This window comes from Amblyomma americanum, chromosome 4 (genome assembly GCF_052857255.1).
Source record: "Amblyomma americanum isolate KBUSLIRL-KWMA chromosome 4, ASM5285725v1, whole genome shotgun sequence".
Classification (NCBI taxonomy): Eukaryota; Metazoa; Arthropoda; class Arachnida; order Ixodida; family Ixodidae; genus Amblyomma; species Amblyomma americanum.
The window spans coordinates 182,773,746-182,789,835 of NC_135500.1; the positions used below are offsets into that span (position 1 = coordinate 182,773,746).

At 49.8% G+C, this 16,090-nt stretch overlaps 1 protein-coding gene across 11 annotated transcripts in view; it reads right to left on the reverse strand.

Moving 5' to 3' along the window:
* Positions 1-9,803: 9,803 nt before the first annotated feature.
* Ten-m (teneurin transmembrane protein Ten-m) overlaps positions 9,804-16,090 on the reverse strand; it is a 318,976-nt gene continuing 312,689 nt past the window's right edge. For all 11 annotated transcript variants that reach the window (XM_077662564.1, XM_077662565.1, XM_077662563.1 and 8 more), the window contains exons 26-27: positions 14,181-15,783; positions 9,804-13,004 (exon numbers count right to left, since the gene is read on the reverse strand). In XM_077662564.1, the coding sequence (XP_077518690.1) occupies positions 12,109-13,004; positions 14,181-15,783 (2,499 nt within the window). In that variant the 3' untranslated portion in view covers positions 9,804-12,108. The remainder of the gene's footprint in view (positions 13,005-14,180; positions 15,784-16,090) is intronic.

Genomic DNA, 16,090 nt, shown 5'->3' on the forward strand with positions numbered 1-16,090 from the left:
GCTTCTCTTCCACACTCAGGGACCCTAATCTCATGAATGTGGGAGGAACTTAGGTCCTCAACGCTCCCGAGCTTAGGACTGCCAAATGTACTTTAGTGCCCCGCTACACGGTTTGGAAGCAAAGCCCTTGGACTGAATATTTTTGATAAAGACTGTACATTACAGTATGAAAAGAATAAGAACCAAGTTTTTTATGGAAAACTAAACACACGCGCCTCAGCTTTCAGCATGAAGATTGGGTATTCAGATGTCCCTCGCCTTGGCCGCTCGTTCCCAAGCTGCGGCTTCAGACATAACAGAATACAAAAAAGTTGACAACCGACCTCGCTGTCCACAGAACGCCGTACACGGAACGGCTTCACCTTCGAACTGTGCTGGCGCCATCTCCCTCTCGGCACAGTTGAGGTGCCCGCCGAGAAGTGAGGCAGTTGCACAGTGCACCACCATCTTTCTTTTCTCAAAATGAATTTTTAGCGGCGCAGTACTAGCGTGTGAAAGGTGATGAAAACGACGATGTACAACGCGCAGCGCGAGATAGATTCAGATGGAATTTTCACCAGCGGCCAAACAGCGACATCCACATGGATTTCAGTTTTCCGCAGTTGAGGACGCTGTTACTGTTCAGTATGATATGTCACTGCTATTGGGTTTACATAACATATGGAAATGCCGTATGGTTGTTCGCCATACTGAGGCTTATATCAGAGAGAGAGAGAGAGCGAGAGGAAACTATTTGCAGCTTTTGTGCCAGCCGCTAAGATGGTAGCCAGTTTGCCGCACGGGGGCCAGTTGGTCTTGCAGCTGGTTTGAGGTGAGCCAATCACTCCATGAAATAGGAAGTGGGAAGGGCCGGATTTAAGGGTCGCTCCTGGAGGGAGAGTTTGGGGAGTGGGGAGCGCTTCCATTTGAACCGTGTATTTCTTGGGCTTTTTTTTCTCGAAAAATGGTTTATAAGGGTTTAACGTCCCAAAGCGACTCGGGCTATGAGGAACGCCGTAGTGAAAGGCTCCGGAAGTTTCGACCACCTGAGGTTCTTTAACGTGCACTTACATCGCAGAGTATACGGGCCTCTAGAATTTCGCCTCCATCGAAATTCGACCGCCGCGGCCGGGATCGAACCCGCGACTTTGCGGTCAGCAGCCGAGCGCCATAACCACTGAGCCACCGCGGCGGCACTCGAGAAATCGGCTTCAGCATAGTTTTCCTACGTAAACTTCCTCGCTTGAGGAGGGGGCGACCCCGCATTCCCCTGCATCCGCCCCTGCCCTGAGGGTGAGTAGGTGTAATGTAGTGACTGTATGGCCTACGGGCATTAAAAGAGGCAGTGGGAGAAGTTGGCGTAGTGTTTTGGGCTGTTGGGACATGAAGGCATGGCCCGGGGACAGTGCCGATATGACCTAGAAGGTGTATAAATGATGTTAAGCTGAATTTTGCATAGGAGACGAATGAACGAGATGGAGAGAGCGGGATGGAGTGATGGAATGGTTTCTTTCCTCGAATTCTGTCGTAGTGTATGTTGATTTGCTTTCGGTAACGAAGGGCCTCCAGCGGATCACAGGTGCTCGGTGTATATATAGATTCCCGGGCGTGCTTCTGTGTCAGCTTGTTACCTGCAATCCTGGCATGACCAGGAGCCGATATGATTCAAACTGGGGTGGGGGAGTGTTCATTCAGTGCGTCCATCGACTCTTCGCGAAGATGTGATAAAAGTTTGCCTTTTGGAATGGCTCTGATGCCCGCTTGAGAATCGGAGTAAGCGGTTTCTGCGCGGCTTGGGAGTAAACTTCAAGGCGTGTTGCAGATCAGGTACCATTGGGAGGATTTCAAGGGTTGAAGTCGACGGGGGGGTGGGGGGGGTGGGGGGAGGGGGGGGGATGAGTGCGGATGGTTTGGGAGAGGGTGGCAATTGTATGCACCCATGGTACGCGTGCAGCGTCGGCGTAAATGAGAGTATGGTCCGGAGGGGGTTGATGAGGAGAAGCGTGTGCCCTACGTCGGCCCTCATGCCTGTGCGGTACGTGGTAATGCGTGGGATGGAGATTTGGATTTGAGATTTGTTCGGTTGTGATAAGGGGATTTTTGTGGGAATGATTACGGATTGCTAAAGTATCCATCTGTACTGTTTTGAGTCATACAGTTGCCGATTCTTGGCGATATTTGCCGATCCCTGTGTTGCCGAAGAAGTTCCTTCCGTGAGTGACAGAAAGAGGCCTGTGCCGTAGAGACAGCAGGTAGAGGCAGAGGACCGTGAGCAGTCTGTGTGATTATTCAACCTCAAGTATACTGTAGCAGCACTTGCTTAGCTACCCGCTACGCTAGTTATTAGGTCAGTAGTAGGGGGGCCTGACTCGAGTTCAAGACGGCGATGCCCCATCGTGCGTGCATGAGCGCATCACGAAATAGATGCTACAAGTACGACCTTGTCAGCGTGCTGGGTCACTAGCATAATCGGTGTAGCCACAAGTTTCGGTCAGCATGGTTGACATCAGAAAATTTTGTCCCTCATATCATATTTTACACTTTCTTCCAAGAAGTATAGTCGCGAGAAAAAAGTATTAGTACAATGACGTCACCGGAACGCTGAAAATCGCACCGCGCGCCTGGCGCGGCGCCGTGCTTTGCGAACACACCTTGCACTTTGGTTATAGGCGTGTTCGTAAGCGCAGCGCGGAGTGTTGCAATCTGCCACTCCTGTTGCACGTCACTAGTGCTAATCTTTTTTTACTCTGGTTGAGTGCGGATTCAGCGCAGCTGGTTTACCGCCATGCTCATCTGTCATGCAGCACTGGCTTGCGCCTTTGCTTTAAACACGAGAAAACAAATATCGTACATTAGACTACACCATTCTTTCTCAATTTTTTTTGTTTTGCATCGAGCGTGATTTGTCACCACATACTTGAGGAACAAGAGCATGCTGAACTGGGCTAGTCTGAGTGGCTTCATAGTTAGACTTCAGCGCAAACAGAAGAGGACAAAGAAAGGTGAATGTACACCTGAGTGCTGTGTGTGCTATCACAATTCTTCGTCCTCGTGTGTTCGTGGTGAAGTCTAACTACGAATTTGAGCGGCAGCCCTTTAGCAATCAGCTCTCTCCTATCCGGACCTAGTCATTTGGGTTATAACTTCCGAGCGTGATATGCTTACAGGCAGCGTCAATCAATAGCAGAATCTGACCCGAATCCCGCTCGAATCTCGTCAAAAACTGCCCGTACCTCGTGAAAAAAAAAGCAGTCAATTTGTAGACTGCCTGTGTCTTTCTGCCTCATAACCTCATCGTGCCACTTAGGGCTTGACATACCAAAGGTAAGGCACGTGCGCTTACGCAACGCTGCTTTATTTAGGATTTTTTCTTGGACGCGCGTATGTGCATGACACAAGCGCGTTTACCAAGCCTAGGTTGACGCCCAGTGGGCGAAGATTAAATTGCTTAGCGTGGGCACTGGGTATGACCTTGTGCGAACCCCGTTAATTCGAGTGAAAGTTTCAAGATGTCATCAATACATGCCACCGCTCTGACGCGAAGGAATACGTATACTACAAGTGAGCCATCGGGTCGGCAACGCAGCAAAGGAACACAGCGAATAACGTAGGCAAGACTACGCTGTTCGGAAACCTAGCTCTGCTTTGTCGACAGTATGGCGCTGTCCTAATGTTTTATTCAGATAGTTATTCACGAGCATTCTGATAAAATATTATAACCAGATACAACTCAAGAACGAAATGGCAAATGATGACTTCTAGCCAATGGCGCCAACCGATTGTCCTGACGTCGTGGTTAATTCATTGCCCCTTGCTTCGAGTAAGCCCCTTGAAATGTCAAGCTAACAGCTTCAAGAGCATTACCACGACGTCATGATAATCAGCCCTTGTTCTAGAGTGCACGGTGAATACATGCATGGCGCATAATATATGGGGCGAGCGACTACGAAATTCAAATGTGAAAAAAAAAAAACGTTTAAGATTGCTTACAATCTGCAGACCAGTGGCGAAGGCCACGCAGAAGCGTTACCGCCGCTTGAGCAAGGGCATCACGCATAACAAAATGGACTGAGGGCTGCAAGTTGGGTGAATCTATGCAGCAAAAGTGACAACGAGCAGCGGGCAGGGTGATCACGGGCTCGCGTTTACGACTGTTCGCCGCTGTGGCCGAGTAGCAGCCGCGGCCGTGAAACCGCCAGTGGCCCACGGCGGCGATGCCCCGGCAACCTTGCGAGACGCGGCCACTCACCTTATCGCCGCTGTCTGTGCAGGCGCTGGCGTTGCTGGCCAACGGAAGACGGCGTGGTAACTCTGACTTCAATGGAGGCCGGTATGCGCTGTGTACGGGGGGCGAGGGGCCGGAAAAGACAGTCCGGAGCCGAGGAGGTTTGTAAATACGAAGAAGGGCCAAAAGAAGGGACCAGATAGAAGGAACCCGGTGAACCGGTTTGTATCGCTGCACGCACCAAGTGCGTGCTCTTGACTGGCTTCGGGAAACGAGATAAAATGAATAAAAAGAAACAACAATAATGAAATAAACTGACGCTGTAAAGTAAGCCTAGCTACTCGTTCCCGGGACCGGCAACGGTGGAAGCGAGGAATGCAGCTATGACACTTGTGGCGTGAGCGCAACGTCATTTCATTAAACCTAATCTAGCTGTGTGGATGTCTGTACGGATCACCAACTTTCGGGCTAAAAATACAGCGCCGATTAAAGGTACGAAGAGGAGTATGCAAATTACGCTCGTTAATTTGTGGGCGAATTTCGGGAAGCATGGAACGTTTTATGTACGAACCTATATGCCCTCTTATTAGAGTAAAAAGTCCCGCCGACTCTTACGCTACTTGCCGGAGACTCATAGACTCACAGACTACAGCGACTTATAGGTTCATCTATGTAGTATGACATAATTTCTCATGTACTTAAACGAGTTATGGTCATATGTTTAGGGGAATTCCCCAAGGTGAAGTAGATTTTTAATGACGAAGTAATTACTCATTGGCATCCACCTGGATGCCAATGATGTGGATGCCTGGTGTGGCTGCGCTTGGGTGGATGCCAATGAGTAATTATTCCCTCAGTAATCGAATTATGTAGGATCACTAAGGATCTTTTAACAATCTCGTGCAATCACCTCTTATAGCTATCAGGCGATTAAAGCTGCTGCTCAGGGAAAAATTGCAAGCTATTTTGTGCAACGAGGGTTTGAAGCCTAGTCGATGGGAGCGGATGCTAAGCCTACTCACGCGCAAAAGCACTTCTTTGAGCGTCTACTGGAGTGGGAAATGCTTCATATGCTGTGTGTGCACCGGTCGCTTCATCAGGTTTCCGTCCGAACGGACTCTAAGAACGCACAGTGAATTGCTTCAATGCCACCATCATTGGATGGCGCGCTTATACAAGACAGATATCCTCGCAATAAACGTAGGCAACCCCGCCAGTATACTCAACTCAGGCACACTGGGCGTACTATTGGGGCCGCAGTAAATAACCCCCTCCAAGTTTTGAACCGTGCCGGCCGCATGCAGTGCTGCGTGGTTCGGAACCTAAAGGGGGTGGGAGGGAGATGTTCCTTTACTTTTGTCCCTAGTGGTACATTCAAAATTGGAGGAGACACTTAAGCTTCGCATTAAGGGTATGACGCAATAGCGTAATGGGTTAGCTGCCATATATGCAGATGATCATTCTCTACTTTACATTCATAGATACTGGAACGAAACAGCGCGCAAACACGGGACTACAGAAATAAAGAACACAGACATAGCGCTGACTTACAACTGCGTGTAATTCGTGCGAGAATGCATTAAATACAGAAAGCAAGCACAAGATAATCACAACACACTGCTGTTACCATTTGCTAGGCTGATTCTTTCTTTGATAAGTGAAGAGACGATTCGCGCTCTAGCATTCACCTCCTCTGTGGTGGAGGATAAAGGCTTCGTAGATTTCCCTTTGTATCTGGCTGCTATACGAGCGCAGCACTTTGCAGCTAATTCATAACTCCATAGTCCCTTTTGCAGTTAATTCATAGATCCTTGGGAGTTCTCATAGCCCTCCTGGCGCAGTGGTGCAGCTTTTAAGCGGTGTGTCATGCACTGCATGCCCTGCGATGGCAGGTGCTCCCAGCGGTGGGCCTTGTGTGACCCAGGTTTACCTTCCCGAGCGGCCAATCATTAATTTAGCTGCCACCTGCCGCGGTGAGTAGCTTGCTCACAATCCGGCGGGAAGAAGGTTGTGGTGACGCCACAAGGTTACGTGTTCTAGGTGGCCAACCTGCCTCGGAGGTTGCTTCTTTGGTGATTTTTCGCGAATTTTTGTCAACGGTCAACGACGCCGACGCCGGGTTTTCTGCTACACGAGCTCTTTGACGCCATCGCGTTAAAACCGGATGAAAACGCTACCCGAAAACGAAGGGTGCTGTTGGCGGGCTACCAGAGAACATGGCGCAAACGCACGTATTAATTTTCTCTTCAGGGCAAACGCGGCTGTTCAGATACACGGATTTCTGCCTGCAGCATGCTCTCTCGTGACTCGCAAGACGTATACTCTCCCAAATTTTTACAACGCCTTACAAAAATGCATGATGAGTTTCTGATAGGGATCAATGATTTTGGACATCACGCTCAACATGTATACCTGATGACTTTTGGGTTGAGTTTCTGATGAATTGCTGATTAATACTGGCCACTTTGTTCCCGATTACGACGGGATGTGCTTTTGCTTGTTGAGATTCTCATTAATTTGTGATGTATACGTCTTGAATTCATGATGCGTTGCTGAATACTTCATGATGTATAAAAACTAGTGTTTTCGCCAAAGAATGGAAAAAGCAGTCAGTGCCTTGAATGCCTTTTTATCTAGCGTTTCTTTAACATCATAACAAACGCTACGGTTGGGTACTAGTACACGTACCGTAAACAACCAATTTTTTGTTATATGTGCAGGCTTCTCTGAAACATGGAATAGTCTAGGACCACACCTGCTAATCATTACAGCAAACAGCTTCCATCGACCCTCTCAAAAGAGCAAGTAACAAGATCTAAAATAGGCCATTACAGTCCTCTGAAAATGCATGCGACATCGATGCACTCACCTGATCCGAACTTCTTCATAACCCGGGTACGAGCTTCTAGAATCCTAATAAGAAGCCCCCAGCAAGTGTTAGTGGAGAGTTGTTAGAAGAGTTTTCTGAATGAGTTTTGATAATATGTGTGCAATTTGGCAAGCGCAATCAAGAGATTTAACTGCAAAGTTATCTTAATTTAAGTGCATTATTTCTGCACAAGAAATTGAAAAAAAAATATTTAATTGGGCGGTGCATGAAAACGATACTGCTCTGATGTCTTCATGCATCAGGAAGGTTATTGCGAAACATCATCAAGAATTTATGATACGATTCCGATGTAAAAAAAGTTGATGCAAAACTCAAAGAAATTATGTTGGTCTGATGCAAGAACTCAACAGATGTTGCCTTTCTGATTAGTTTATGATGAATAACCAATACTGCATCATAATGATATCAGAAATTCAATATCGATTTTTGTAAGTAGCCCTGGCCTGTGCTTCGTGCGTATGCGGCAACTCTCCCCAAGTTGGCTGGTTCGCTATGTCATAGGACGCTGATCACGTGAAAGTGTGACGCTCGCGCGGTATTGGTAATAAACTGGAAGGATGTACGTTGCAAGGGAGCGCAGCAGAACATGCTGCGCTATGTACGCGCGGAACCGACTCCTCTGGTCGGGGGTGCCATCTTGACAGAAGCTTTCAAAGCTACGGCAACGCTTGCTTTCCTGCAGGCTTAAAAAGCCAGTTGACGTGCAGGGTACCGTAAAATGCCTCATCCGGTTGTGTTGGGCCGCCATATATACAGTGCTCTAATCCTGCAAGACAGAAGTGTAAACTGAAACGACCTATACGCCCCAGTACTCTCCATGAGGCCACTGACTGGACCCTTCTGTTGCCGAGACCCACGAGGTGCAATACATTCGATATTCTTGACTATTAACTGCAAGCATGCCTCTCTGCATGGTCAAGAGCAGTCCGAAAAGAATCTACGAAAGGGTTCGAAATGTAGGTTCCTATAATTCGCGGCGCGTGTTATGAATCGTATATGTTCAGATTTCGCTTATACTGCTTCAAGTAGAATGCACGCAGTGTTTCCGACATGAATACGAAACATTCATCTGCTTCATATTTAGTGAGCTAAGAGTTGTGAATCTGAGGTATAAAGAGTTAGCTTGTACTGCTTCAAATCGGACCGATAAATTTGAAGGAATTTTCTGTAGACGTTTCTTATCAGGAGCGTTATTTTAAGTTTTGTTTGGCCCTACGCCACGTACAACAAAACTGCCTGCCTGCCTCGTGCGTGTGGTGTCGGGGCTACGCCACAACGTACCACGCCACCTGGGGCTGTGAAAAAAGCCCTTTACTACCAAAGATAAATAGCCCTAGTCTAGAGCAGTGGGAGGCCCTCCTGGCTGACTCCGACCCGAGCACACAGCTTATGCTGGTGACGAGGGCCAAGGCAGCGGCGGAGGCCAACGGGATCCTGGACTAGGGAATACCGACCACTGCAGCTCCACTTCTATCTATCCCCAACACCCTACTCCCTTACTCTTCCTTCTGTGAAAATAAATGTTTTTACTACTACTACTAAAGATTGTATGGCATGCACAAGCAGCATCGCAGATCCCATCCTATCCGGTACGGATCACCGCCCTTGAGTGGTCAGTACGCGTTCGCCGCGACCGGCAGCAATGCCAAGAGTTTTCCGCAATGTCCTGCCTCCTCCTGGCAGTAGTGCTATACTCAATCACAGCAATCTTCGACGCCCCGCGGGTTCGATTCTTTTCGGGCCATCCGCAATTTTGTCCTTTGCCACATGTTCACTTTCCTGGCGTTGTTGCGTCCGCCGCCGTCAGAGGTCCGGGCATTAGCCCATCTCCGACACTGCCGAGTATGTCAGATTGACCAGATTCCTACACCGACATACGCAAGCCTCGGCCTTGCGTCCCGAAGTGACTTGCTTCTCGACCCTCGTTTGGCTATCTTGGCTCAAGCACTAACTGTGGCATGTCGGTACTGCCATGGCGCCCCAACGATCATCTACGCCACCCATGCTACTCCCCCCCAACCGAGATACGAACCACCACCATCAACCACACGAATCAAATACGTAGCCTAGCTGTTCACTGCCTCACCAACCTCAGCGATTCGGACACTTGCCAGGTTCGAATCTCCTGCTCTCAACCGCACTCCAAATGGCACAAGTCTTTCTCGGTTGTCTCGTAAATTCTGTGCAGCGCTTTCCTCCCCGAATGACCACCCAACTATAGCACAGACGCGACTTTTTCCTGAGATCATTCCTAGAGGCCATTATAATGCCCTTCGCGCATCCTCCATTGCTACCGGGCAGTCCTATTTACGAATGTTTGCTGCAGCGAAAAGGAGACATACATCAACTTAGTGTCGCTCAACTCCCAACGGCCCTGATTACCAACGCTTAGAAAACCTTCGATCATGCATCCCGTGATTTTATCCGCACTAGCCAAAAGTCCACGGGCTAAGCAGAACTTGAGCCTTTCTCCTACGAAATGGCCTTGGTAGATACCCCCGCTACACGGTCGCATAAAGCAGCCTAATCACGCTGCGGAGGCCGTCATCACCCTGAAGATCGATAACATGCCTGTTCCTTACCATTTCCAAAAAGCGCGTCAGTGACGCGAGCTGCTAGGCGTCGTGAATGAGCGATACAGCTGGAAAAATGATGTGTGCACTTTCTTCTGCACACTCGAGGCACAGGAAAGAGCCCAGAGCGATGCGAAGTATGTAAACATTTTTATTCTTTAGGAGTATAGATTAAGTACAAATCTCAATAATCTCGTCGCAACTCTTCACAGTCATGCCATATCCCACAGCGTGTTATCACACGGAATATAGATGCCGCACACGGTCTCGTACATCAGATCTATTTACACATTCGCACACCAGCCGTAGAGCTTCGCATATGCGATGACCGCCGGCGGGGTTACTCTTCCAGGACGTCGACATAAGAGACAGCGCGCGGCAGCAGCACACATCAAGGAGACATCGACAGGCGCCGCATGGTACGTATCTTTTTTTTCTTTGTAGCTCTCGTTCCCTCTTATCGGGGACACTGCAGTTCGCGCCAAGATTGAGACACATCCCGTAAGCACACACACACGCACTCACACACACGTCAACAAGAACTGGATCCAAGGACGCGCCCTTCTCGCCATTCGAGAGACCGTGACTTTTGGCACCTCTTAGCGACAACTTGTACCACACAACCGGGATGCGAATTCCGGGCGCAGCTGTGGGTGCCTTTTCTAAAGGATCGTCTCCTTCCTCCTCTTCCTCCTGCGAAAAGTTGCGTTCTCCTTGCTCCGCACAGGAATTGTTGGCGCGACTGGCGGGTTGATCTTGCGACCAATACGTGCCTTGTAAAGACAATGGCCCTGAGGCGAGCAGCTAAGCAGGCGCAACGACGCTGCTGCTGCACTGAAATATATATATATAGTTTTAATTCTCAGCTTTGATGAACTGTCTGTGGTGAGCTAAATATTCTAGCAGATTCGTGGGAAAAGCCTCGACTTGAGACGGAACAGCGCTTCGATCGGAAAATCTAACACCGGTGCCAATCTTTGTCGAACTTTTCGGTACTCGGAAAGAGCGCTAAGGCGCCTTATTCGTATGCTGTGGCATGAGGAACGAGTGAGTCACCTTCGTGGACTGTTAGTGCAAGGCTTCCGAGCTCGGACCACGTCGACATACAGAAAGCTCTGTCAACACTTAGAGGCGGACGCGAACAGGGATTGAGACTACATCGACACGAGAACAGAGAACACACGTACGACGACGACGGTAGATACGAACAGAACAAGAAGCCAAAAAGACAGCTGAGGACACCGAGGTCTGAAGGTGGGGGGGAGGGAGGTAGGTACAGTGTACATGAGGGACAAATTAAAGGACGCTCTCATAAGGCACTTCATTTCACGAACCAACAAAAGCGGCACATTTAATACGCACACTTCTCTGCACAGTCACACCGCTCGCCCTGCTCCGCGGTCGACAAAACCGCGAAAAGAAAAAAGGCAAACGAAATCAAACAACGCACCGAGAACCTCAAAAGCACCGTCGGAACTGTCATTCACGCCCATTCGAATGAATTAACCACACGATAAAAATGGAGAGCTCAGTTGACACCGACGAAATCACGTAGGAGGGAAATGTACAGCGTGTCCTTGTCTCGTGTTGTCCAATGGACACACCAGGTCTAGGGCACGAAATACCCTGAAAATGGACCGAGAGTTTGTCTTGCGAGTAGCAACAGCGAAGCACACCGTTCAGACAACGAGAAACAAAACGACATCTTGTTCTTTGACGGACTGAGTTTAGGACATATGGTTTTTGTTTATGTACAAACGAAAAACTGTGACATGGCTCATTTACAAAAAAATGCCCATCGCGCTAAAACGCCATCACCTCATGTCCTTTGTAAAGGCCGGCAAAATAAGAGTGCGATTGAGCGTGGAAATAGGCCTGAAAGATGGCAGTTTAATGCGTACGCTGTGAGCCTCGTTGAAATGAACGTACGAACTTATGTATATATACATTACAAAAATAAGGAGAAAAATTGCACGCCATGAAAACACAAGTGAGACACTGTTAAGTGGAAACACTTGCAAGCCCAATACATTAGTTACAAAGAGTGCCTCAAGACAGCAGAGTACGAACAACTCTTCCCACTCGCTTCGGCCGAAGTGGGTGCGCAAAAGCCAACGAAGGGCTGAGAAAGAATGTATATGCCGAGGAAACCAGTGGACTAGTCATGAGAAAGCCAGGTGCTGCCCGCGCACCTGTTTTCAAAACACGAGAAACAGTAACAAAAGAGTATTTCCTTCAGTCACACTCTCACGAGCGGTACGGACAGAAAAGCGGCAAACATGTTGCGATGGTCGGTCCGTAATGTTCTTTCTGACCGTTTTCTTTATGTTGCGGCGCGCGCACAACCTGGTGCTGATTTCCACAACTTGTGCTCCGGCCGTGATGAGAATTGAAAATAGAGACCTATGCTTTAGCTAGCAGTAGGAATATGGGCGGAGACCCTAGGCTCCCGCTTTGAGTCTGGCTCGGCGCGTCTTTCCCCTGCGTTTCCTCGAGTTCTCCTTGCGGAACGCCACGTTGCTGGGATCGTCGGCGAGTTCGGGGTACTTCTCGATGTCGTGCACGTCCGTGCCGAAGTACCGCGCCACCATCCCCGTGGCCATGAGCTCTTCGCGCTCGCCCTTGGTCCAGTCATTGGAGCCCTTGTGGCCGTTCTTGACGAGCTCCAGCTCCTGGGTCCAGGCGTCGTCCACGGCGCGTCGTCGGGCGTGTCGCATGAGGCGGTGGCGCTCTTCCTGCAGCGACGTTCCATAGCGAATGTTGAGCACCACGCTGGTGCTGTGCATGCGGATGTCCACCTGGCCCCTGGGCCCACCGTCGCTCTCGACCACGTGTTTTGTGATGTTGAACATGGTTCCGAGGCGGCCCAGCTGCACCCAGTCCTCTTCCGACTTGGACAGCTGGGGCTGCACGAAGAAGAAGGAGTCCTGGCCGTGAAGCGAGAAGTGGATGTCCACCATGAGGGTGTCGTTGAAGATGGCGACCATCACGTCGCGCAGGATGGGACTCGACTCGCTCACGACATGCACGGCCGCGCGATGCGCGTCGCCGCGTGACAGCAGGATTCCGTCACCGAGCACCGACGGCAGGTTGGAGACGCGAGAGTTGATGCGTCGCTGGAAACTGCTGCTGTCCAGCTTCACTGCCGTCTTGGGGACGGTAGAGAAGCGGTAGAACTCGGCCTGAACAATGTCCGCCATGCAGCTGAGGCCGGAGATGACCGGCACCGCTTCGGGCACCGGAGCCCCGACTCGCGTGTCCGCTGGACATCTGGTTTGCGGCGCCACCAGCACTCGTCGCATGTCGTAGCCCAGGGCTGCCATCCAGGCTGGCAGGTCTGCGCCGGCAACAAGACGGCAGTGAGAACCAAACACACACGAGCTGTAGCACTGGCTGCAACACGATGAAGTATCAGGGACAGTCACATAGGTGGGACCACGGCAAAAACGACTAGACGCGCGGTGAAATTAAACTAACGCTATCAAACAGATTACCCAGAGCTGCACACTATCAGTGTTCATAGTTACGTGCTCCACGGGATATTTGTCAAGGGCGATGAACTTGTGACGAAGGTGCAGTAAGTTTACTTTCCAATGCGATCTTAGCTGGGCTCGTGGTCTAGTTTGCATAGCCAAGCAATGAAGTTTGAGCGGTCTTATCACGTTTGAAGAAGCAAGTGCATGCCCCTCGTCGAAAGTCTAGGCCACAAATTTAGCTTTTTAGAGATACCCGTCAACAGTAAACTGATCTAAGGCGAGAAGAGCACTTGTCCTAGCCTATCGTAGTCTTTCTCCATCCATGTCTATCTGTTCGTTCCTTTTTTGTCCTCGTTTTACCTGTTTTGCTGCAACCACCTTGAAGTCAAGTTTAGGAGTACCCTGAGTGCTCAACTAAGCGGCTCAAAACCAGACCATGTGGCCGAAGACTTTTCGCCAAAACTGTGCTCAAAACTTGCTGCTGCAGCAAAGTGGACAACTTTAATGTTAGGATTCTGAAAACTACGCGCGTATATCTCGCCTACCCCAGCAGGCGTACACTTGCAAACTATTAGAGCTGCATAGCAGATTTTCATCGCCACATGCACTGACATGCCACTGCCAGGTGCGCTGCTACTCTTGAGAGGGGCACCACCATCCCAGAGGCCAATTTCCTATTTTCTCGGGACGATTTTAAAATAATAATGTCTGCCAATATGTGGAGAAGCTGTTGGAAACTATGGTAGAAAGATAAAAGCGCTGTCGCGACGAAGACGCATACATCCGCAATGAATCGGGGTCAGTCAGCGAAATAGGCGGCCCATGATAATCGTGCATGTGTTCCATGGTTTCGCCGTCTCCTGCTGTGCGCCGATGTTCGCCACACAAATACATTCCTGCGCATCAGGTTGAGCTGCGGCTTCAACAAATTCGAAGTTTAGTGAGAATCCGAACTGAAGGAATTCCACACTTAACCGAGAACTACGTAGAAACTGCGCTCCAGTTGAGCCGCTGTGAATGCGTGGCCACAAACTTACCATTTAGGTGCCTGTCGTCCTTCTGCACGGGGTTGATTGGATCGTTGCCATGGAACCTGTACAGATGAATGTCGTAGGGTTTCTGGAGGAGCGTTGGCATGCTTTCCCAGTTTGGTGTCAACCACTGCACACCCAGGGCATCATAGACTCTTCCGCCAAAGTGGATGAGTTGGGTCACCGGATCCCGTAAGCCGCCCTGGAAGTCCACGGGAAGAAAGAATTCTGGATTCGAGTCGTAGGTGACTTTGCCAAACGGATTCCGCTGGACTTCCTTGATTATGGTTCCCTCTGAGCTGAAGACAGCGACAGGTGACCCGAGGTGGTCGCAAGCCACGTAGAACTTGTTGTTTCCCTGCTGCATGTAAATGAGGTGGCCCAGGGTGTCATAGATGAGAACGAATGTGAGGGAGTCCTTGGGGTAATGCATGTGGGTGATGGCGTTCGGACGCTGCAGGTCAGCGTAAATGAACTGAGTGATGTTTCCCCGGTGGTCCTTTCGCGCTATAAGTCTGTTGTGCGCGTCGTAGATGTACTGGACCTCATACTGGTGCAACTCGAAAGCATGGACGAGTTGACCCATCGCGTTGAATTTAAACTTTTCTTCTCCTCGTTGGACAATGAACCCGCGAACATCCACAAGGTACAGCTCAACGTCTCCATAGCCAATGAGCCGATCCCCGTCATCGTGTCGGAGGGAAATCTGTCGCGGTCCTTCCCAGAGGCTTTTCATGTTCCCATTGATGTCGTAGATAAATCTCCAAGACTGCGCCCCGGACACTTCCTCTAAAAAGCCATCGACGGTATAGGTGTAGTTAGTGGAATGACTGGAGTGGTCCTTGCCTATTTTGGTGTGGGCGTGTTTAATCCTGCTTCTGTTGTCATACTGCAGGCTGAGTGAAAATATTTCCTTGTTCCACAGCGTTATGGCGAGCACCACCAGTCGTCCGTACGTGTCCGTGCCAATGGTCTTCGAGTACTGTCTGGCCTCATCTTGGATAAACACACTGTTCAATTTAGGCCTGTGCACGAGGAACTGTTGGACTTGCTCCAGAACTCCTGACTCACTGTTGTAACGGTACTTTGTTGTGATGGTGCTCTTGCCGTTGATCTCAACCTCAACCGACGCAAGGCGAGGATCGTACTGGTAGCGGAACTTGGCACCGTCGAGTCCGCTTCTGCTGTTGTAGCGGTGGCGCTCTTCTTTGAGGAGCGAACCGTGGTGGCGGTAGTCAACTCTGAAGTCCAGCCCCGGAACGTTTTTCGTGATGCTCTTAATGAGGGCACTGTTGTTGTGGTAATAGAAGTCCGCTCTTTCTGGGCCGCACAGGATGCTCTCGAGCCTGCCTTCGTCTGTGTAAGTGTAGACGACACGACCCTTGTTCTTGGGGAAGAACTTGGCTACTATCTGTCCGCGGTCGTTGTAGTGAAGAACGTACGGGTGCCCCACGCCTGGTGCCAAGTACAAAAGTTTGTAAAATCCTATCGACGTCTGCGTGGCTATCTCATGTTTGTGTCCGTTTGGAGTAATCACAGCTTGGAGACTTCCGGATACATCGTACTGGAGTATGTAGCGGCTGCCACTGGGAAGGATGATTTCCGTCGGCTGAAAGAGAGCAAGAAAGGGAGAAATATACATTCGTTTGTTAACAGGTGCCAACACACTCTTCGTGAATAAATGCCGTGGCCTTTCATGCACTGAAAAGTGGTCGTTTATCTGGCTTGAAGTAACGTACATATTGGGTTTCACGTGCCACAGCAGGAATGCCGAGTTTTCTGTGCAGACTTCCTTACATAAGCTGGAATCTACTTGGCGCATGCCATAACTTCAACGCACATGCACAGACTTACGCACGTGCGTGCACAGAGACAGACCGGGAATTAACACAGACTGATTTACCAGTCTTTCAGCT